Genomic DNA, 22,472 nt, shown 5'->3' with positions numbered 1-22,472 from the left:
ACCTCAATTATTGGGGAAAAGATAAAGGCAACAAAGTCCCATGTGCTATTCATGGTCCAAAAACTTTACTATCTTGAACAGCCCAACGCGTTTCGGCCTTGTCACAAATTGGCCTTCTTCAGGGGCTATTATAAAATGAATAAAAATAAATTTATTGTAGTAACTATAATAACTATACAACTCTTTTACTGCTTTCATCCATTTACCAGGTGTTATCACCTCTCATGATATGTCCAAAGTATGATAGTTCAATCATTTTAGTTTCTACGGAGAGTTCAGGTTTTATTTTCTATAAGACCCCTTGGTTTGTCTTTTTGACAGTCCATAGTGTCTATAGCACTCTGCACTACATAGCACTACAACTCCCATGTTGCTTAATGAATGGGACTGATGAGAATTGTAAGCAAAAGCACCAGGAAGGCCAAGGTGTACCTGCTCCTATGTGAAATCCTCTGGGCCGCCTAGCCACATGTTAGCACTGCTCTCGATTCAGTTTTGTGCCTTTTCAAATGGCTCTCTTTTTATTTCCCTAAAAGAAGAATTTTGAAAGGGCAGTGGATCAGAACAGTGAACTGTTCTTTAATTCCTTGTTCCCAGGAATCCTACTTCCATTGGACTTTTGGAGTGACTGAGGCAGACTGCTACGGAGCCATTGAGGTTGACAGTGGAAACGCTATCTTGTTCATCCCGAGACTTCCAGAAAGCTATGCCGTTTGGATGGGAAAGTAAGCGATTTTGTTCTTTTCTGCTAATATAGACACTTTTTCTGTTCTTCTGTTTATGGCATATCCTTCCCTTTTTGGCCTGTCTTTCCTCTTTTTCATATCTTAACTCAAGGCAGATTACACTGTGAGTTAAAAAGTGAATACTGGTGAAAACTTGTAGCTTAATGACTGATTAAGAAAAAAGTGAAGCAAGCAATCATTCGGTTTGAATTCTCTGCTTTGGCAGGTCAATTGGTGGATGGTGAGGACTGGCAGGTGGCTGTCCATCAGGTGTAGTTCTTTACAATCCTGTTCTCTCATGGTGTAGTTGGAAGTTGTTCTGTGCCTTCAAGTCATTTCCAACTTATGGTGACCGTAAGGCGAACCCATCCTGGGTTTTTCTTCGCTAGATTTGTTCAGAGAAGGTTTGCCATTGCCTTCCCCAGAGCTTGAGAGAGTGTGACTTGCCTAAGGTCACCCAATGGGTTCATGTCTGAGCTGGGAATCAAACCCTGGTCTCCAGAGTCATAGCCCAACACTTAAACCACTATGCTACGTAGCCAGTATTAATGTAAGGGACCTCCTCTGGCAAATCTGGCCATCTTCCTTTGCAGTGGAGTAAATTAATATTGAATACTTGACAAATTTGCAAAAACAGTGGTAATGATGACAAATGGTATACTTGCCAAAATTTTAAGCAGCAGGGTAAAACAATCAGAAGGACCATTGCCTTATATATATGTATTTTAGTAGCAGTTAGGGTTGGAGGGTGAAAAGAATTGTGTGCAAATGTGAAGACATTAAATGGCAACTGAAAGAGCAATTCTCCTGAATATTCTCATAACATAAACCATTAAGCAAACTCAAGCACTTCTGATTTTGTGGGTATGCTCAACTCAGTTGTCGTTTCGGATCTTTAAAATCTTCAACACAGAAAATAATAACAAATAGACCAGTTGGAGAGCATTAGGTGATGCACAACTGGGAGTGGTAGCATGTTTGTTAGAAGGAAAGTTTTCAGAATTGCAAATGGACTTGCTTAAATGGGAAATGTGGATAAAAGTAGTAAATTTCACTTGTGCATCCATGGAAAAAAACTTAAAAGGCTTCGGATGAGAATAAAGATTGAGTCTCCCTTACACAGAATTCCAAAATCTGAAATACTCCAAAATGCAAAATTGGCCGATAGTGTCACTTTTGCTTTCTTAATAGTTCAGTGTACACAAACTTTGTTTCATGCACAAAATTATTAAAAATATGTGTAAAATAACCTTCTAGCTATGTGTATATGAAATATACATGAATTTCATGTTTAGACTTGAGTCTCATTTCCAAGATATCGCATGACGTACACACAAATATCCCAAAATCTGGGGAGAAACACCCTCAAATCCAAACCATTTCTGGCCCCAAGCATTTCAGATAAGGGAGAATCAACCTTGCCTGACAGGAGCTCTCATGAAAAGAATCTCAGGACTGTAGTTCTTCATAAACTGCCTATGAGTCAGAAGCAATAAAGTCTGATGTAATTTTGTTCTGTGTTAAAGTTGTCCTAAAATAGGAAACATCACCCCAAAATGTGTGAAAGTTGTTGTCATCTTGCTCTGAAGGGAGAAAACCTTTGATACTTAACTTTCTGTGTGGGAAGATGAAATGTGGTTGGCAAATTGAATTAGCCAACTCCAAATCATGGCCAGATTTCTTCAGGGGAGGTTTGGCACCATTGTGTTCCTTTGAGGCTGAGAGAGTGTGACTTGGTGTGGATTTGAACCTTGGTCCTTGATGTCTTAGCTCCCTCTTCATGCCTTTGGTCTTATTCATTCTCTTCCCTCCCTTCCACAATACCTTACATTTTCTATGTTACCTCTGTAACAAAATTATCTTCAGCACTTTGGGAGCTTTGTATTTGTGTTGATCGTCATTCATTCTCTCTGAATGGTAATTATATGCACACTGTGCCTAACAAGTTATACATTTTTTGGCCTCTGTGCTGTGTTTTCTTTCTCTCTCCGCCCACCAAAAAAAGAATTTGGAACCATTTCTAATTTAATATTTTTTTTGGTCTGTTTCTCAGATTGGGTTGCGGCGTCTAACAGAGGCGATTACTCTTCCTTTAATGCTAATTCCAGACCGTGGTTTCGGTTGCAGCCGTTCCCACATGGCAAAGTGTGTTGGAGAGACCATATGGCAGGGAAGGTTTTTTATCACAGCGTGGGCAGGATTATTGTCTTAAAACTATTTTGTTCTGCAAGGAGGAGGCACACCTGTGTTAGCAAAGCAGTGCCGCTCTTTTGATTCCTGCTTTGCACTTAAAAAGTCTCTCCCCCCCCCCCCCCCCCCCCCAACCAAAGCATAGCAGAAATCTCTCTGTGGACAATATCCATTCTATTTGTTTGTGCTATACAATCTTGATTTTGCATGTGGAGTTGTGTATTGAATTTGCTATACACCCTACAAGGGCCACCAGGCAGATGGGTTTTGGACAGAGTGACCAGACATCTTTCTTTTCCAGGACACATACTACATTTCAACCTTCTGCCCAAGAAGAACATCCTCCATTTTGAGCATCACCATGTTTAGCACCACGTTTGATGTTCCCCTTCAAGAAATTTATTTATTTGGCAAAAAAGCGTGGGTGGATCTTTCTAAAGGCCTTTTTTCCTAGGAGCAGCATACAAGACTTGCACCCAGAGCTTGAGGTGCGATTATTTCTAGAAGGGGGAATATGTTAGACAATGTGCTGCTTGAGGACACAATGTGATGACATGTTGCTATATGGCATTTTTCAAATGGTAGCTTCCATTTAATTCTGTTTTAATGTTTGATTTTGCTTTTTTGTTTTGTTTTCATTGTGCAATTTACTCAGGGCTCCTGCCAGTCTCCTTGAATACTGCTCTTGGAAGAAAAGCAGGCTGTGCAGCTAGTAGATCAATAAAGTAAACAAATAGTTTAGTGTCTCTTTGGTTTTGTCCGAAGGGTAGCTGTCACCCTGGTGGAAATGGAAAGAAAAGCTCAGCCTGCACCTGGAAGGGATTGCAGGATCAGGACAGCTGCCTTCTCGGCTCCATCTCTAGAGATTAGGCGGCGTTTGCGTCCGCTTGCCCGATCTGAGGCTTAAGCCGGTGGACCTGCATCTCCCTTGCTTGTAAGCTGCCATTTTGTTAATTAATGCTGCACCTGCCACTTACCTGGCTTTAATTATAACTGACAGAACGAGTCAGTCTATTGATTAAAGTTATTTTCTGAAGCAAAACATACTGTATAGCAGCTGGGCTCCCTGCCCCATATGGCAAAATAACTTAATTGCCTTGCAGGGAAAAAAACTTTGGCCTCGAATGTCCTGGAAAGAGTGGAAGAGCCAACATCCTTTTTAAGAGAAAGGGATGGAGCTAAAGAGATATATCTGTCCTTCCTTTCCCCATCACTTTCTCTCCCACAGATGCTTTTGCAACACCATGAGCTTAAGCTTTCATGCCGGGCATTGGACAAGCAAGAATTAGATCTTGAGGCATTGGACTTGAGCATTGCACTTCAGACAAGCCAAGAACAAATTCTTTCCCCTCTCTTTTGCTAGAGAATCTTCCCCCTCCTTATTGCAGCCTTTTTAGTGTTTCAAAGCATGCTCCAGCCTCTCTACTTCTCTGACCTTCATCCCTGCATCAACCTGGTCCTTCGTTTTACTGCAACAAGTGTAAGAAAGCTAATGGCTAGGATCCAATGTGACATAGTGGTTTGAGTGTTGGATTGTGATTCTGGAAACCACAGTTTGATTCCCAGTAGCCATGAAACCCATTGGGTGACTTTGGGCAAGTCATACTCTCTCAGCCTCATGGAGAAGTCAATGGCAAACCCCTCTGAACAAATTTTGCCCAAGAAAACCCCATGACAGGGTCGCTTTAGGGTTGCCATAAGTCAAAAATGATTGGGAGGCAAATACCACCACCAACAAAAGCTAATCCAAGTGGATGTAATTTATGCTGTCCATGGAGACAAGAAAGCATGAGCATGCATGATTCGATAAGTAATAGGGGTAATGGCTTGCCTGTGGGGTCATTTGTGTTGAGAAACAGACTTGGAGGAAGGTTGGTTTGCAAAACCAGACGTGAGAATCTTTGCAACTTGAAGGCACATGACACATTTTTTAAACTTCTGGATCCAATAGGTTTAAGCTGTGTTTGGTTTTACTTTGGGTCCTGGGCTGGAAGGAAAGTGAAAAGTAAATAAAATAAACTTGTTTCTGGATACTTCAGTGAGAGGCAGTTCAAAAGCTAAAACAACTTTTTAGCTCTGGAGTCTGAAGGAATAGGGGCTTCAGAAGCAGACTTGGGGGCCACGTGCAGCCCCTGTGCCACAGTTCCCCCCTCCAACTATCGGGAAACTTACAGCAAAAGGAGGATTTGAATCCAGGTGATCCAGAGCCGGAATCTGTGCCTAGTCTTCCCACTGGGCCTGCTGATTTTTCAACATATTCTGTTTGTGAGTATCATTGGAATAGAGAGCTGCATCTGCCGCAGTATTTCCGGTTAGGGTGGCAGGGGAACCCATGACTGCCAAGAAATCTTCTTTTTTGCTATTCTTGGCTCTGTCTGCCACAACTTTCTGCAGTAACATAACATTTCATAATCAGATTTCCACTGAGTCTTGCCCTGAATTTTGCATTTCTTTCTTTTGGGGTGGTGATGGTGGTGGGGGAAAACACAGGTGTACCATCTGTGCCTATTTTTTCCTTTAAAGACAGGATGGTATAAGTACTGCAAACAATTCAGTTCTGCAACGGAGGCGCCCAGAGAGTGTTCCATCTTCCCAGCTTGAAGCCCAAATAGATGAGAAACCCACCGTTTTGCATCCAACGATATTGCCAATTAACATGCCCAGAGTACTGCTGCTACCCATTTGTGTTGCTAAAAGTACATTTTGGTGTCTCAAGCTGCGTGTTGGCAGATGAGATTGCCCACCTCGCAGGGGTGTCTTTGCCTTCTCCGGCTCTCTTTTCCCCCCCTTCCCCACACTTGCCTGGAAAACTTTGCAAAAGCTGTCTCGCTGTGCGTGGAAGAAGACTTTTTAAATATTTGGCATTGCCGGAAACATCTGTCAGTGCCTACTGAAGTCTCTCTCTTCATCCTCCCCCCAAACTGTTGTTCTTCCTAGCTGGTTTTGACACCTTCTTGTTTAGTTAACACTTTGCCATCTGTGCATCTGATGTTACCGTAACAAGGAGTGAATGTGTTGGCGAGCAGCGTGACAGCAGTTTAAATGTCCTTTTTCGCCTTGCTTCAATTTTTCATGCCTCGCTGATGGCGCCCTGCTTGGCTCAACTGGTTACCATCGCATTCCCTTAACCCTCTATGAACACATTTTCCCCCAGAAAACCCCATGATATATTTACCTTAAGGTCTACATAAGGCAGAAATGACTTGGAGGCACACAACAACAAATGCATCCTCTTTATAGCAGATACTATTTTTTAAAACAAATTGTAAGTAAGGATGCTAGAATCCTTTTGATGACTTCCACTGGTTTAACACTCCATTATTGCAGAACAAGGTATTTTTGAGAATGGTGTATTGCACTCGAAAGGTGAGAAAAGCCATCTCTTTTATTAAAGTTGCCCTGAGATGACTTCATCCAGCAACTGGCTGGTTTAAACCAAATGACAAAAAAGTCCAACTTGTTTTTCTTCAACCATTTCCCCCCTAAACCGAATAGTCTCGAATTTCCTTCCAGTTGTTCCAGTTCCTCTATTACTTGGGTTGCCTTTTTGGTTCTGCAATATTCTGCAAGACCAATGGCAAAATTAAAAAGGAGAAACAGCAATAATCAATGGTAAAAAAATTCAGAATGGCAGCAAAATCCTTTATGTGTGCATCCTTGGGCAAAGCAGTGTCAAAAGCTTTGCAGAAGTGTGTGTTTACTATCCATCCAAAAGTCAGCAGAGAGGGAACTTCTCTGTGTTTGTGTGTTGGGTTGCAAATGATGATACCGACCCTCATATGGCAGTGATTGATCTTCAAAAGTCTGCTGTGTTCCACGGATTCAGAAATGAAGCGGACAAGCTAGTGAAAGATGATGCCCTCCGAGAAAGATGCTGCTGCATAAATTGTGTCTAAGGAAGAGATCCATAAAAAATATTTGACTGCTGGCAGCCCTGTGGCTCTTCTGTGTATATTTTGCAGACAGAACAGTGTTGGGCTCTGCCTGAGGATGGCTGGATTTGGGCCGATCCATAACTTGGGAAAATGGCATATGCCAGGGGTTGCAAGGGCTGCTGCCACACTGCAGAATTAATGCAGCTTGACACTGCTTTTAACTGTCATGGCTCCATCCTGCAGAAATTTGGGAGCTGTAGCATGTTGTGGCACCAGAGATCTCAGACAGAGAAGGCTAAGTATTTAACAAAACTACAAATCTCAGGATTCCATAGCATTGAGCCATGGCAGCTAAAGTGGTGTCAAATTGCATTAATTCTGCATTAGTGTAGATGCAACCAAGGACTTGGGTTGACCAGGCTGATCCGTCTCGTCTCTCAGTTCTCCATCAAGTGCTGCTTTTTGGATGCCTTTTTTGGGTAGCCAGAGAGTGTTCACCAGTGGCTTCCATGTCAGTGGGATGGTGGATACACTCCAGGTTTTACTTGAGAATTTAAAGGCATTATCCAAGGTGAATCAATTTTGTGGGACAAACACCTTGGGTAGCACCATTAATGCTTTTGTAGAGAGCTGGCCTGGAGTAGAACTACTGCCCACTGACATGATGATCATCCATCACAAAGAAGTCGTTATTGGACATAAACTGTCCTGACCGACGGTCTGCTCTCGCTGGATGAACTGAAGTCCACAAAAGCTTATGCCAAATTGTCAGTCTGTAAGGTTCCCACAAAACTTTTTGCCACTTGAATCAGGGCAGAACCATTTGATGGGGCCATTCAGCTGCAGCAGTACGATGAAATAACAACAATGGACACCTTTCAGTCTTTTATAGACTTTCTGATGTCATGCGTTCCGTTGCAGTGATAATAGATATCCTGTAGCTAGCGTCCTCCTCCTGCTGAAATTCAAGAGGATGGGATCGGTGAAAAAATGGACAAGATACGTGGCACCCCTTTTAATCTTCGCACACTGTGTGATGTCTTCAGTCCTCCTCCTTGATGTTTTAATGCCACCTTAGTGTGGTTGCTGAGTCCAAATGTTCTCTTTGCTCGTTGTATTTAAGAGGTGTTGGGTGTGTGACAACGACTTTTTTCCTTTGTGTCTCTTTTTTGCAAAGACAAATTAAGATTGTGAGTGACTGCTGTAAATTGGATTTATGGCATATTCATTAGAACATGTAGGTGGCCAAAACTGTCTGGAAAGACTTGCTTATTGGTTTGTACAACAAAGCCTTGGTTTAGTTGATGTGTTTCTCTTGATCAAGAGTTTGCACCTCACTCTCATTCCTCTCATCCATAGGTGAAATCCAGATCCGAGTCCCTTGTAGAATGGACCTTCTAAATAGCTGAACTTACAGAAGCATTGACTTAACAAAGGTTTCATTGGCTTGATGGGCCCACTCTAGTTGGACCTCGGCTATTTTCAATGGTCCATGCCCCATTCAAGCCTATAGGGCTTGAATATAGGTGAGTCTGTTTTTTTGGAGGATCTGGAATGGATCTCCCCAGAAACGGAGGGTCCACTGTAGTTCATTACCTTGCAAATACAATCTAATAATCCAAAACCCAAAACTTGATTCATGGGTGGCTGAGATAATGACACTTTTGCTTTCTGATGGTTTAGTCCAGTGGTCCCCAAACTCTGCTCATTGAGGGATTTTGGACTTTTGGGGCCATTCTGGTTTTCTTCTGAAGTTGGGGGGGATTGGTAGCTATAAAGCTGGCTGCAGTTTCCCCACTCCTGCATTAAATAACTTAAGTAATTTTATTTTGTTCTTTTCCACCCATGAATTGAACAGCTGGACTTTTCCCCATCTCCCATGAAGGGATGACTTGTTACCTGGATGAAACACTCTGTATATTCCTTGAGCAAGTCTTCTTTGCCATTCTGAATGATGGGTGTAATTGAGGATATTGGCACCATAAAGGAAGGAGTGTGGATAATCTTGTTTTGGGTTTCGTTTTCATTTTAACATTTTCTGTAATCGTGCTTGCGTTAAGCAGCTTTTATAGCTGTCATCTTGATGGGTTGTTCCACTCATACTTAGCTGACAGGATGACATTTAAATGACTTTCTTTATAATTACCGTTTTCCTTTTAAAAAAACAAACCCAACTGCTCTTCAACTACTTATCCTTGGCCTTTTTGGGGAGGAGGGAAATGGCTCTCCTAAATGTCAGAAATGAAACTTGAGAATTTTATTTAAGATAAGACTGAGCACTTAGGATGAAGACGTCTGAAAACAGATTGCTACCTAATGGATCAGCTTTCTGCCGCTCTGTACAATGATATTAAATACTTTGGGGAAAGTGGTTTTTAAAAAAGCATTACTTCACACGTGGGTTAATGAATGGCCATGGTTCTTTGCCATGAGATGTGATGATCATAGAATCACAAGGGATCCCAAAAGCCATATAGTCCCAATCTTGGGTGAATCTTGACTAAATTCTCTCTGCAATATTAACTCGCACAGAAAAGCATAATTTGGGACTGAGACTTTCTGTGGTCGTATGAATAAAATCACGATCATCTACTTTTGCTTACATTTGAGTTTCTTCTTTTTTTCTTTGCATCAAGATGTTAAACTGTGATTTCAGAGCGGTGATTTGCAATCTTGCAGAGCTTTTCCAGAACAGCCTTTAGTACACATTTACTGCTTTACAATTATTTACAGTCGGTAGAGCATACTGCTTATTTTATATTTTAAAATGACTTTATAGCTGAGATTTAAGAGATGCCAGATGAGATGTGGGGAAGTGTTTGGTTTTTTAAAATACATACACACACACACATATATATATATATATACATGAATGCTTAAGTAAGCAGAAAACGGGAAGTTAGAAACTCATTTCTGGGTCTCTGGATGTATTGTAATGATATAATATTCATTTATATTCTGTGACAAAAACATCACAACTTTGTGGCACCAAATGCCATTGGCCCAAATCGGGTGTGGGAATCACACAATGTTGCTGAGCTACAATGCCCAGCCCTTTGCCCATGATTACTAGAGCTGCTGGGACTTGTAGTCCAACAATATCTGGAAGGTTTCATGATTTAGCCATCAAAGTTTGGTGTTGACAGAAACTTTTGTGGACGAGAGTCTCCTTCATCAGAAGCATGAATTGTTATCCTGAGCTGTAGGAAGATAGATTTGTTGTTAGTTGCCTTCAAGTCAACTTTGAATTATGGCAACCCAATGAATGAGAGGCCACCAAGTCACACTGTCCTCAACAGCCCAGCTCAGGTCTTGTGAATTCAGGACAGTAGCCATGACTTCCTTGGTTGAGTCGATCCATCTGGAATATTACCTTCCTTTTTTCCTACTGCCTTCTGTCTTTCCAAGCATTATTTTTTCTAATCCCTCCCCCCAAAAAATTCTGTCTGTTCCGAAATGCAACTTTCCCTTAGTCTCCACATTTCTAGTTTTGCAAAGGGACAACACAGAAATTGTTCACACCTAGAACTCTTCTGTATGTCTAACATTTTAAGCTACTACAATGCTATAAATCAGAGGAACGACTGAATTAAAATTTAATCTTTTTTTCTAAGGTGTGACATTTGTGTACAAAGAAGAAGAAGGCATTGAGCCATTTTCTTAATGGCAAAATTGCTAAAGATGTGTGTTTTTAAATTTAAAGGATCCATCCTCCGGAACATTTCAAGCAGAAGTACGCTGTGAATGAAGTTCGCTATACTGATGAGGTGAGTTCTCTACTTTTGCTTTAAGTGTCTTGAAAGTGACCTATAAAACCCTGTAAAGCTTCAATCTAGGATATCTAAAGGACTGTTTCTCGCTATACAATTCTGCTCAGGATCTAAGAACTTTTGGGGGGCATCTACGAAGCTTTGGAACTCGTACCCTAAAAAAACCAAGATGGCTTCTTCTTTGCCATCCTTCCATTGGCAATCGAAAACTTTCCAGAAGGACTATAGTCTTATTCTTCACCCATCCCTAAAATAAATGTGATGCATGGTGTTTAACATACTGTAATAGTTTTTTCTCTTCCAGGCCCAAACTCCGACACTCAATTCCAAACAGGGATATTAATTATATATATTAAAGGCTCAGAAGTGGATGTTCATTGTGATTTTGGAGACGAGTGTACCTGTGGAAATTGTGTTGCCTTAATCTATTCAGTTCTTTCCACTGTGGTTGTGAAGGAGGCACGCACCGCTTGACATATCTGGATTGGAATCACAGTTTCTTGTTATCGGCCTTTGCGTGTCGGCTACAGAAGTGCTAGTTAAGGGTTTCTTATCTCCAAAAGTGGATGACAAGCGATTCCAAGGCAGAAATCCGTGCTTGGGTGCTTAGTATTGCATGTATTGACAGATTGTCAAGGATGCTGTCAACAAAGGCAAAGCGTAGTTGGTTTTGATGCTTAAAAGTGTTCTGCTCGGCGAGGGGAGCAGGGAATGAAAGAAAGGTGAACTAGCTTTGTGCTTTGGAAACACGTCACAGAATGTTGCCATGGTTGGAAAATACATCTTGTATAGATCCAGTATGGTGTAGTGGTTTGAACGTTTGACTATGACTCTGGAGACCAGGGTTTGGCAGTGAAAACCACTGGGTGATGTTGGGTGCACACTCTCAGCATCAGAGGAAGGCAATGGCGAACCTCCTCTGCACAAATCTTGCCAAGAAAAACCCATTATAGGTTCTCCTTAGGGTTGCCATAAGGCAGAAACGACTTGAAGACGCAACAACAACAACAGTAGTCTGGTACCTGTGGTTTTGTCCATTGCTACAGCCCAAGCTGTCTCCCAACAAAGAAATAGAAATAGTAAAAATTCTCATACCTGGGATCAAATGTTGATAGAAATGGAGACTGCACCCAGGAAAATCAGGAGAAGAATAAGAATGGAAAGGACAGCTTTGTAGTTTTGTGAGATATTTAGCCTTTGCTGTTAGAGAGTTTTGGTGCCACAGCAAACTATAAATCCCAGAATTCCATAGGATGGAACCATGGCAGTTAAAGCAGTATCAAACTGTATTATTTCTGTAGTGTGGTAGCAGCCTTTATCATAATCTTCCTGAAGTCTTTCAATTGTGTATTCATTTTAAAACAGGCTTTTAAGGCCTGCTTGTTAAGACAGGCTTTTCATGTTAAATCTGTCTAATTGATTTCTTTTGCTGTCCTAACAGGATGTTGTTCATTTTCTTCTCCTTAGTGCTTTCTCTCTCTCCTTGGGTTGCTGCACTAAATTGTGTGGTTATTGATCCCTATGTTCAGAATTTTGTATCAGCGGCTGACCTGTTTCCAGATTAGGAGAAACTTAGTCAATTATTTTTCTGAGTTTTAGCTGGTTGATTGATTAATATTGTATCTGGATGAAAAACGGATCTGAAGGGGTTTTGTTTTGTTTAACTCATTTTATTGCAGTAAGCCTCTTCTCTGAGGCATCCCCTCAAAAGAGAAGAGGGAAGGTGCAATATCTGTCTTCCATTAGAAATAATCATTTCAAAAACCAACCCGCCTGACTTTGTAGTTAGTCAAATGTTCTGAAACCAGTAATAAGAGAACAAAAGCTGATGTACTTTGAACAGGAACTTGAATCTTAAGCAGAGGCATTCAGGCACATGGGATTATAATTTCAAAAGGGAATCAGTCGTGACCTCTCTGTTTTCGAAAAAGGGATTTAGCTTCCGTGGTTGATTGCTGTAAGACGAGTGGAAGAAGGTTTGAAGTGGCAAGGAGAAGGAGAAGGCAAGCAGGTTAACTCCTGAAAAAGAGAAAAGTTAAATCAAAGTTGCTCACTGGCGCATGCGGATGTGCTTCCGGTCTGCTGGTATGCTTCCACTAAATAGAGATTTATGCAGAATTCAATGTGAGGACATTGAAAGCCCCAAACAGCTTGGGACCTCAATATTTGAAGGATCGCCTCTTCCTATCTGCAGTTGGCCCTCCACATTTGCAGCTTTGGCTTTTGCGGATTTGATTATTTGCAGCTTTGATTGACATGTTCTCTCTAGGAATCCTTAGGTCTTCCAGCACAACTCTGCCAGAAGTTGACCATAGAGTTGTGTTGGAGAACCTACAAGTTCCTAGAGAAAACACTTCTCTAGGCATTTGTAGGTCCTCCAGCGTGATTCTGTGATCAACCTCTGGCAGATGATAACCATAGAGTTGCACTGGAGGACCTGGAGATTCCTAGAGAAGTGTTGTCTTAGATAAAAAGAATAGTGGGTTCTTTTATTTGTGGTGTTTCCACATTCACAGGGGGTCTTTCTTCGGAAATGTGGAGGGCCAATTGTATACACACACACACACAGAGTCAGCCCTCTGTATTCATGAAATTTTTATCCACGGATTCAACTATCCACGGTTTGAAAGTATCTTAAATTTTGCCAAAAAGGAGTGCTTGATTTTGCCATTTTATATAAAGGGCACCATTTTACTAGCCCATTGTAAATAATGGGACTTGAGTATCTATGGATTTTGGTATCCACGGTGGGTCCTGGAACCAAACCTCAGCAGATACCAAGGATCCATTGTGTTTGTGTGTATGAATTCAAATATAGTACTTTGACCTGTGGATAAATCAACTCAAGTTTGTTGAGTCAATTTTTTGGCTAAAATGTCTAGACGTTTCTGTGAGTATAGCTAAAGATGATGATGGTGAAAGTGATGATAATAAATGGTTACTGAAGTGAAATTGGACACTTAGAGAATTTTCATGTCTCTTCTTGTAGCAAATGGTAATAGTTAATGATAACTACAATTACCTTCTTTTCTATTCTTAGATCTCCAGTGTTTTGGCTTCAAAGGACCCTTCTGTTCTTCTTACTCTCGTAAGTGCCTTGTTGTTTACTTGATAACTTCCTTTGATCCATCCAGGACATTACTAAATGCCGTATCTTTCTTTTTATAATGATCAGCAGTATGGGGGACGGCATTGGTTTGGCAAACAAAAGCGCAGCCTTTGGTATCTATGACTGATGTTTATTTACAGTATTTTTATTCACATATTCAAATGCATACATATCTCCACAATAACCACAATCAATTCAAATGTATTTCTTCATATTGATAAAAAAATTAATGCTAGGTTCTTCCCACTAACTCTCCCATTACACTCGTTTCTTAATTGTTCATATCTTCCCTCCTTCCTCCTCTCCTTCGGTCCCTTTCTTCTAATCTTCATTCCTAAGCCTTCAAACCTCATCCTTTCTTCTCCTCCTTTTATCTATCACTTTCTCTCATCTTCATACTTTTCTAAGCATTCACCCAGGGTTGCCATTTATAAAAGGTGTGATTTTTTTTCTTAGGACAGTACCATGACATTTTTTTTCAATGAGATGATGAATGAAAATGTGTGTGTGCATCCATGCCCCCAAATGCCCTTATGGGGTCAATCATGGCATGTTTTTGGTCCTTCTTGCCCCCAGTTTCTTACCATGTTCCCTGGATTGTGAATTTGTGGTTGATCCTAATAACAGTATTACCTACTGTAACAAGGGAAATATTTCACTTGCTTCTAAAGCTTCCTCTTAACAAAAGAAGAAGAAAATACTCAGGCCAATCCAAGTTCTGGTTCATCTCAAGAAACAGAGGGAACAATGCAGCCATGCAGCTAGCAATGCCTTTTTGTAATTTAATACCAAAAAAAGTGTTCTGTGGTTCAGAGTTGTTCCTTATTTTGCCTTCTCTTTCCAGAGAGGCGTTAATACCGACAGTGGAAGTGTGACCCGGGAAGCATCATTTGAAGGAATCAGCCAGTAAGTTATCCTCTGAATTTTTGTGTGTTTAAATAGATAGTACAGTTTAGACAATTGCATGAAATAAAAAGCAGGGGGAAATACAAATAATCAAACCACAATTAGACAATTAGTAGTCTAGACTGCAATCCTGCTTTGTTTCATAACAATGGGGCAACTGTGCCATGATAACCGGTTGCATTTATAACATGTTTTAGACTAGAATGTGTATTCTGTGGACAGCTTAATTTCATTTTAACAATAACTGTATGTTTTTCATTGTGAGGAAGATTTTGACTGTATTAATATTGTAAGTAGCCTTGAGTCCCAGGTTTTAGGGAAAGGCGAGTTGTGAATGAGATGATGATGGTATCTATAAACCTGCTTGGCAGCATCTGACCATCCATTCCTGCACCAAATGTCAGGGCATGGCTTCCAGACCTTTGCATCATACACAAGTCAAAAGGGTAGTTGGACTATCAGTAAAATTAAAAACCATTACCATGAAAAAGAAAGCAACAAATACAGCACGTTTTGCAAGATCTGTTGTCCCTGAGCAGCCAGTCTTCAAAAGCCTGCTGAAATGAAAAAAGTCTTCTCCTGGGAAGAGAGTTCCAATGTCCAGAAGTTGCTACCAAGTAGTCCCCATCTCCCATGTTCCCATCAGATGGACCTGTGAAAGTGGTGGGACAAAGAGATGGGTCTCCCCAGAAGATCTCAAAATAGAGGCAGCTTCATAGAAAAGAATGTGTTTATCCAGGTAACCCAGACCTGGGGTTTTATAGAGTACAAGCGGCATTTTGGAAATGGACCTGCAGACGGCGAAGCCATTCCAACAAGGGAGTTAGATTCTCCCTCTTCTAGCTTCACATATTTGACTGTTAGGATACATGGGGGACACTCCTAGAAGGTCCCACTACCATGCTTGGCTGCTGTTTTGGTTTTTTCCAGTTTTCTGGAGAAAATGGTAGGGTTGCCCATCTTCATACAGCAGCCATGTACGCTGGAATGGCGTGATTTTGGTTTTTGGGTCAAGTTGGAGTCGAAAACTCTTGGGAAAATTGTTGGAGTCGAAACCTCTCCAAATCACTTTGCAGACGTTCCTTCTCTGCCTTAGCTGCAGGGCATAAAATGGTCTTCCCCGCTGTTTTTTGACAGCTGTGGATCATTTCATGCATGCTTTCTGTCAGCAGAAGAACGCTTGCTGGTCTGGGAGCAGCTTGCTGCTTCTCATGTGTCAGAACTCGCAGCCTCTTGCAATGACGCCTCCTCTGCTCCCTTCTCCTTTCAGCTGCTTGGCATTGCCTCCTCATCAGCCTGCCACTAGTGTAAAGTCTTGGACCACACCGAACGGATGGGGAGAGCTTGCAACTAATGAAGCTGCAAGGGGAAAAGACTAAAAGCCTGCTCTTGACACATGGAGCTGGATGAAACCCTTGCTCCTTTTGCAAAAAAATTGCTCCATGGTCTTTACTTTTGTTTGCTTTTTAAATTAAATAAATCCAGCAATGCCCATTTTAAAACTACTTGTCTTTTTCCAACTGTTTCTCCTTGTCAGGGGAGATAGTGAGATTTGCTGATGGTTCAATGCACGCAAACATTGTGTATAAAATTACCTTTAGCCTGTGTATAGGAAACATAATGAATTTTGTGTTTAGATTTGAGTCCCATTGCCAAGATATCTCATGATGCATATGCAAGTATTCCAAAATCCAAAACCAAATCTGAAATCCAAAACACTTTGGTCCCAAGCATTTCTGATAAAGAAGACTCAACATGTATTAAGCTTTTTTTTTTTTTTTTTTGGCAGAAATTTCAGTCGATCTGGTTCTTTCAAGTGCATTCCTTAGGGAACTTGTACAAAACCTACTGAAACAAGCATTTTATCATCATTCCTGTCCATTTCCTGCTCCTTTTTAAGGAGAGGCAAATGGTAGCTCATTTCACTTGAAGTGCTGCAAATGTCAAACTGGACAGTTTTGGAAAAATGCAGATCTTGTTTTTTATGGATCCCTGGAATACAGCAGGAAAGATTTTTCTCATTCCTTCTCTTCTGTTCCTCCATCCAGAAATTCTTACACCAGCCTGACTTTGTTCTCTGCTTTGCAGGCTGCCTCGTTCTCTGTCTTCTATTGAAACCTGTCTCTTCTTGCACTAATTCCTGTGTTGCCTGTCTTCACTTGTTCAGCCTCTTGAGCATCTTTCGGATCGCTAGTCCTCCCCAACCTTTCATTCTTTCCCTCTGACAGTAAGTAGTGGTCTGACTATATATACTTGCCATATTTATCTTGGGTTTGGATCTGCAGGAAGTCCAAATGTACAGAGAAGGAGGATGGGGGATAGTTACCCGCATGGTGAACGTGCAACAGACTATCTGGGGAGGGAGAGGGTGAAATGTACTCAAGATGTGTTCACACTGCACAATCATAATGGTTCAATACCACTTCAGCTCCTTGGGAATTTGTGGTTTGCTGAGTTGCTTAGATTTCTCTGATGGAGAGCTCTAGCTGACACCTTTGAGCATGTACCACATTAACTAGAGCATTTGCCACCATCATATGGGATCCTGTGGTTTCTAGTTTAGTAAGGTACTTAGAATTCTCTTGCTCATACCTCTGAACTATAGCAGATACCTGTCTTCCACTGTCCAACAGGTCTTACCACTAGGAAATTCTTCCTAATATTTAGGTAGAATCTATTTTCTTGTAGCTTGAATCAATGGCTCCATGTCCTAGTCTCTTGAACATCAGAAAACAAGTTTGCACCATGCTCAGTATGAAGTCCCTTGAAATATGTAATCATGGTTATCATAAAATCCTAGAGTTGGAAGGGACTCCAAGGGCCATCCAGCCTCTGTTGTTGTTGCTGTGTGCCTTCAAGTTGCTTTGGAGTAATGGTGACCCTACGGAGATCCTATCATGGGGTTTTCTTGGCAAGATTGGTTCAGAGGAGGGTTGCCATTGCCTTTCCTTGAGGCTGAGAGCACGTGACTCTGTTCAGAAACCTCCAAAATTGGAGACTCCGCCACACACTGGTGCAGCTTATTCTACTGTTGAATAGCTCTTACCATCAGGAAGTTCTTCCTAACGTTGAGGTGGAATCTCTTTTTTTGTAGCTTGCATCCATTGAGTACCCAGACTGTTGGGGGCAAATTAGCTTACTTGCTAATTAGCTTACTTGCTGTTCACCGCTATGATCTTTGGAATAGCGGTATATAAATAAAACAAATTATTATTATTATTATTATTGCTTCAAGTCCTAGTCTCTGGAGCAGCAGAAAACAAGCTTACTCCATTTTCAGTATGACACCCTTCAGATATTTAAACATGTCTACCATATCCCCTGTTAACCTTCTCTTCTCCAGGCTAAACGTCTCCAACACCCTAAGCTGCTCATCCCAGGAGCCCTTCCACCATTTTGTTGAATCACATCCTGCTTCTTCTGTGCTATGTTCTCTCGCCTGTATCTCTTGCTCTCCTTTGTCGCTCATTAAGATCTTGGTGGGACACTCTGAAACTGAATCCAGACTTTTGTTCACTGAGCTTCATAGCTTCACTGTATCGTTTTGCCTCTCAGTGGGTCTTGCACCCATTTGCCTTCATGCTTAACTAGCTTTTGCATCCTCATTTGTTGCTTTTGTGATGAGCCATTCCTCTTCCTCCTCCCCTTTTTTTTGGGGGGGGAAGCACCTAATGGTCTCCAAATCTTCCTGTTGGAAAAGGCATTTCCTTTGTGTTCAAAGCAGGCAGATCTCATTAGCCACCACACGCCTTCCCCTCTCCATCCTGCTTCAGTGACCGCCTGCATTTCGCAGAATTGTGTAGTTGACTTCATTGTGAGCTGTTGAATTGAACGCTTGCTTAACCGAACAGTTCACAGTGAGAGGGGAAAAAAACTGATTTGCTTCTAGAAATGCGATGCCACTTCCTAAGACCATTGAAATATCTCTTCGGGGTTTTCTAATGCCAGCGGGCTGTGATGTCTTAAGAATTAAGTGCATTTTCCCAGCTCTTGTTGGAAAAGAAAGCCTTGTCTTCTTTATTATTGTTATTAATTTTTATCACAAACAATTTGCAAAGAAAGCCTTGAATTTTGATTGCTGCTTACCATAACAGAGCTGGCTTGTTACGTCTCCTAGAGGGCAAAAGAGGATGTTGGTTCACAAAGAATACTTTGAGGATGTTGGTTCACAAAGAATACTGGTGTCTCTCTTGCTTGTGAATACATTTTCTTTTAAGCTGAGAAAGGCAAGTCTTTCATCAGTTTACCCCCTGCTTTTTCTTCAAAATCCTCTCCCCCTTGGGCAGAGCAGTGGCATCAGTAGGGCTGATGGGCAACAGAAGTAAACTGAGATCCAAAGGAGAATTTGGGAAGAGGAGAAAGATACTGGAACATTTTATGAACAGCTGAGAAAGTGGAATAGCAAAGTATTAACTGTCCTGCAAAACTGAGATAGTTGGAGGGATTGGATTTGCCAATAAGGGAGGCAAATTGGGATGAGAGGGGACTCAGAGGGGTTGTGGGGCAACCTAACACATTCTGAGAGAGGGTAACAGTGGTTCCTAGACTCTCAGAGGCTGGCCATCTCTGACCAAATCACACTGACCCTTAGTTTGACCACAACAAATATCACACTCAAATTCTGAAGCATGGTGAAAGGCAAAGCAGGGAAACTGCTGTCTTGCATGTCCCTCCTCTGTCATGCAAATCCCACCATTGTCTTCATGTTCAAGGGTTGCATCTGCACCACCTTTAATCTGTAAGTGACCTCTTGGACCAGGGCTTTGAAATGGATGTGTGCACCTTATGTAGGAACAGTATCTTACGCATACATCAGCCAGAACCATTGGTCATATAGATTTGCAATGACTCTGTCCTTAGAGGAGATGCTCTGAGTTGGTGATGGTGAAATCAGTCTGGTATGGGTAGCTTCTAGAGCTGTTGGTTATTTGTTTGTTTGTTTTGTTTTTATCTCTCTCTTTTTTGCAGGTTTACTGTCAACAACACAATTCTTCATCCAGAGATTGCAGAAAGGTATGTGGCCTTTTCACACTTACTTTTTTCTGGTTTGTTCCACATTTTGCTGTGTCTGAATGAAAACCTAGCATACTTGGGCTCCTTTATTTTTAAAACAGGTGTGTGATATGAAGGGATCTCTTTAGACAAGGCACAAATGTTACAAGGCCCTTGGGCAGGGTATATCCATTGTATAGGGATCCCTTTTATTATTTCTTGCATTTACTTACCTCTGCTCCTTAGCCAGAAATAAGTCCCATTGCCAAAATCACCCAGTGGGTTTTCATGCCCAAGCAAGGATTTGAAACCTGGTCTCCAGATTCATAGTCCAATACTCAAACCACTATACCATGCTGGCCCTTTCTACAGATATTGTGGACTGCTAAAAACAACTAATAAATGAGTCCTAGATTGAATCAAGCCTGAACTCTCTTTAGAAGCTAAGATGAATAAACTTGAGGCTGTTGTATTTTGGACATATCACAAGAAGAGAGGACTCACAAGAGAAGACAGTGATACTAGGGAAAGTAGAAGGCTGTAAGAAAGGCAGAAGACCACATTGCAAGTGGACAGACTCCACCAAGGAAGCCACAATAGCTGCCCTAAGTTTGCAAGACCTGAGCCGGATGGCTGAGGAGAGGGTGACTTGGAGATCTCTCTTTCATAGGGTTGCCATGGGTTGAAGTTGACATGATGGCAGTTAACAATAAAAACAACATCTAGTGTATACAGCCTGCCCACCCCTTCTTCTTGAAAGAATTTGCTAGAGTCCATGCTCTTCCTTTTCCTTTCCCCAAAAGAGATGGACGATGGTAACCAGGGGCACACTCTTTAAACTCTGGCAATAGTTTACGAAAAGTCAGAGGCAGGGGAGAAGACTGCTTTGATGGAATCTTGTTCCAGAATTTTTCTGTGCCTCCAGATCTTGCCTTTTGTGTTGTTTGCCTGGCCTTGCTGAGCCTGGTCTCTGGGTCGTCCTGGCTATTTAAGGCAAAGCTTTGTTGTCTCCTTTTCAAAATCCCTCTTCCGGAGAGTTTTGAAAACGGTGTTCTGAGGTCAAACACCTGGTGTCTCCTTCCCTTTTGATTTGGTCGAGAAGAGGGAATGTGCACTTCTCTGCCTTTAGCTTTCTCTTTTACACGCCTCGGAAGGCATGGCAAGTTGGGTTTCTTGATTTTGGAGTGTTTCAAATATCAAAGCCTTGAGACCGTAGGAAGTTGCCCTGTTACCAGGTCAGTACATTTATCTTTCTAGACCAGCTGTATCTATCTGGATCAGGAGTAAAGCATAGAAGCATAAGAATTGAATCCAGAGGCTATCTAGTTCAACCCCTAAGAAGGCAGGAATGCACAGCATAAAGCATCCATCAGATGATTGCCATCCAATCTCTGGTCAGTAAGTAACCTACGTTGTGGAATTAGAATCACAGGACTGTGGAGTTGGAAGGGGGGATCCAAAGGTCTCCTAGTCCAATCTCTTGTTGCTGATACAGGAACTCCACAGTTAAAAGACCACTGACAGATGGCCATCCAGCCTCTCTGGTTGAAAACTGAAAATGAAGGAGTTCCCCACACCTCGCACCATTTCACAGATTCTCGTGTTTTTCTCCAGTTATGTCTCTCCAGCCTTTGCGTCTCATCTGTTCACTACTTGAGTCGTGTATGAGACACGAGGTTGGAGAGAAGGATGGCTGGAGAGAGGTTGAGGGTCTGTTACACGGCTGGGATCCAAGTGTAGTGCTCAGCATGAGTCCCCAACTCCCACCAATTCACAGATTCTTGCATCTCTCTCCAGCCTCACGTCTTGTTCGTTCACTACTTGTGTCGTGTATGAGATGCAATGCAAGAGAGAGACTGAGGATCTGAGACGCATGGGCCAGAGTGCCACCACTGCCTTGAAGGTGGAAACGTGTGACTGGCGGCCAAAGGTTTTGATTTTTTGGAGATTTTCACATTTTGGATATCTGGATTAGGGATGCTCAACTTGTACAGCAAATGGGTCTACAAGGGCCTGACCCTGAGACTCTCCATCATTTTGGTTTGAGGCCTTCCCCAGTAGAAAGTCCTTCTGTAGCCCTTCGGTGATGTCCCAAGAGAGGAGAGAAAACGTAAAAAGCCACTGAATGAAGTTGAGCTAATCTGCTGTAAAATTCATTAGTGTCACTCGTTGTGTAGGTACAAATACAAACACATCCGTTATAATTAACACCACTGCAATGACTACCCAGAAAAGTATTAATTGCATGTCTGGCAGAATGGGTAATGTTATATAAATGTCAGACTATTATTGCCTCCTTTTGGGATTCATTTTAAAAGCATTAATTCTAATGCATTCTTGCTGGCAAATTTATGGATGTTGGCTTTAATTACACTTGAATGTCAGTGCAGTCTGACATTAGCAGAAGCATACCCAGAGAACCTGGGTCTTAAAAGTGGTGTGCGATGGGTGATATTTCATTGTGCTTACTTCTCCGCCTCCGCCTCCAATAATGTGGTTGTTGCGGCAATTTTCGAGTGTTGGAGTACAATATCCCTTTGTTGTTTGAAATGGAGATGCTACGAGCCAATTTTATGACAATTGAAATAGAGACGTGACAAGACCTTGGCAGGGGTGGTTAGGAAAACAAAATAGGGGGAAAATATCATTCTTTGCAAAGTCTTTTTTACCCCAAAAAACTGGGGGGAAATGGATTGTGGAATACGCTCTATTAGAACGAAGCATTAAATATTTAAGACAAGCTGTTTCTATATTTACTCACACCACTTATTTCTAAAAAGGATGCAAGAGGAAGACTTTTGTGTAAGAAAGTATAATATCAGGATATTACAATCCCTAGTCTTGTTTTTCTCATTTCTTTTTATGGGAATGAGTGCCTTATGCAGGTTGAGTGCCTGTTTTGCAG

General features: G+C 41.6%; 1 protein-coding gene across 1 annotated transcript in view; it reads left to right on the top strand.

Annotated features, from left to right (window-relative positions):
* LOC149306094 (xaa-Pro dipeptidase-like) overlaps positions 1-22,472 on the top strand; it is a 75,662-nt gene that overhangs the window by 5,672 nt on the left and 47,518 nt on the right. Inside the window, exons 3-7 of the mRNA XM_089476813.1 lie at positions 598-725; positions 10,494-10,557; positions 13,601-13,648; positions 14,514-14,575; positions 19,544-19,588. Coding sequence (XP_089332939.1) covers positions 598-725; positions 10,494-10,557; positions 13,601-13,648; positions 14,514-14,575; positions 19,544-19,588 — 347 coding nt within the window. The remainder of the gene's footprint in view (positions 1-597; positions 726-10,493; positions 10,558-13,600; positions 13,649-14,513; positions 14,576-19,543; positions 19,589-22,472) is intronic.

The sequence above is a fragment of the Sceloporus occidentalis genome, unplaced genomic scaffold (assembly GCF_023333645.1).
Source record: "Sceloporus occidentalis isolate IW3139 unplaced genomic scaffold, rSceOcc1.0.p SCAF_10, whole genome shotgun sequence".
Taxonomy (NCBI): domain Eukaryota; kingdom Metazoa; phylum Chordata; class Lepidosauria; order Squamata; family Phrynosomatidae; genus Sceloporus; species Sceloporus occidentalis.
This window is presented reverse-complemented; position numbering and strand designations above follow the sequence as displayed.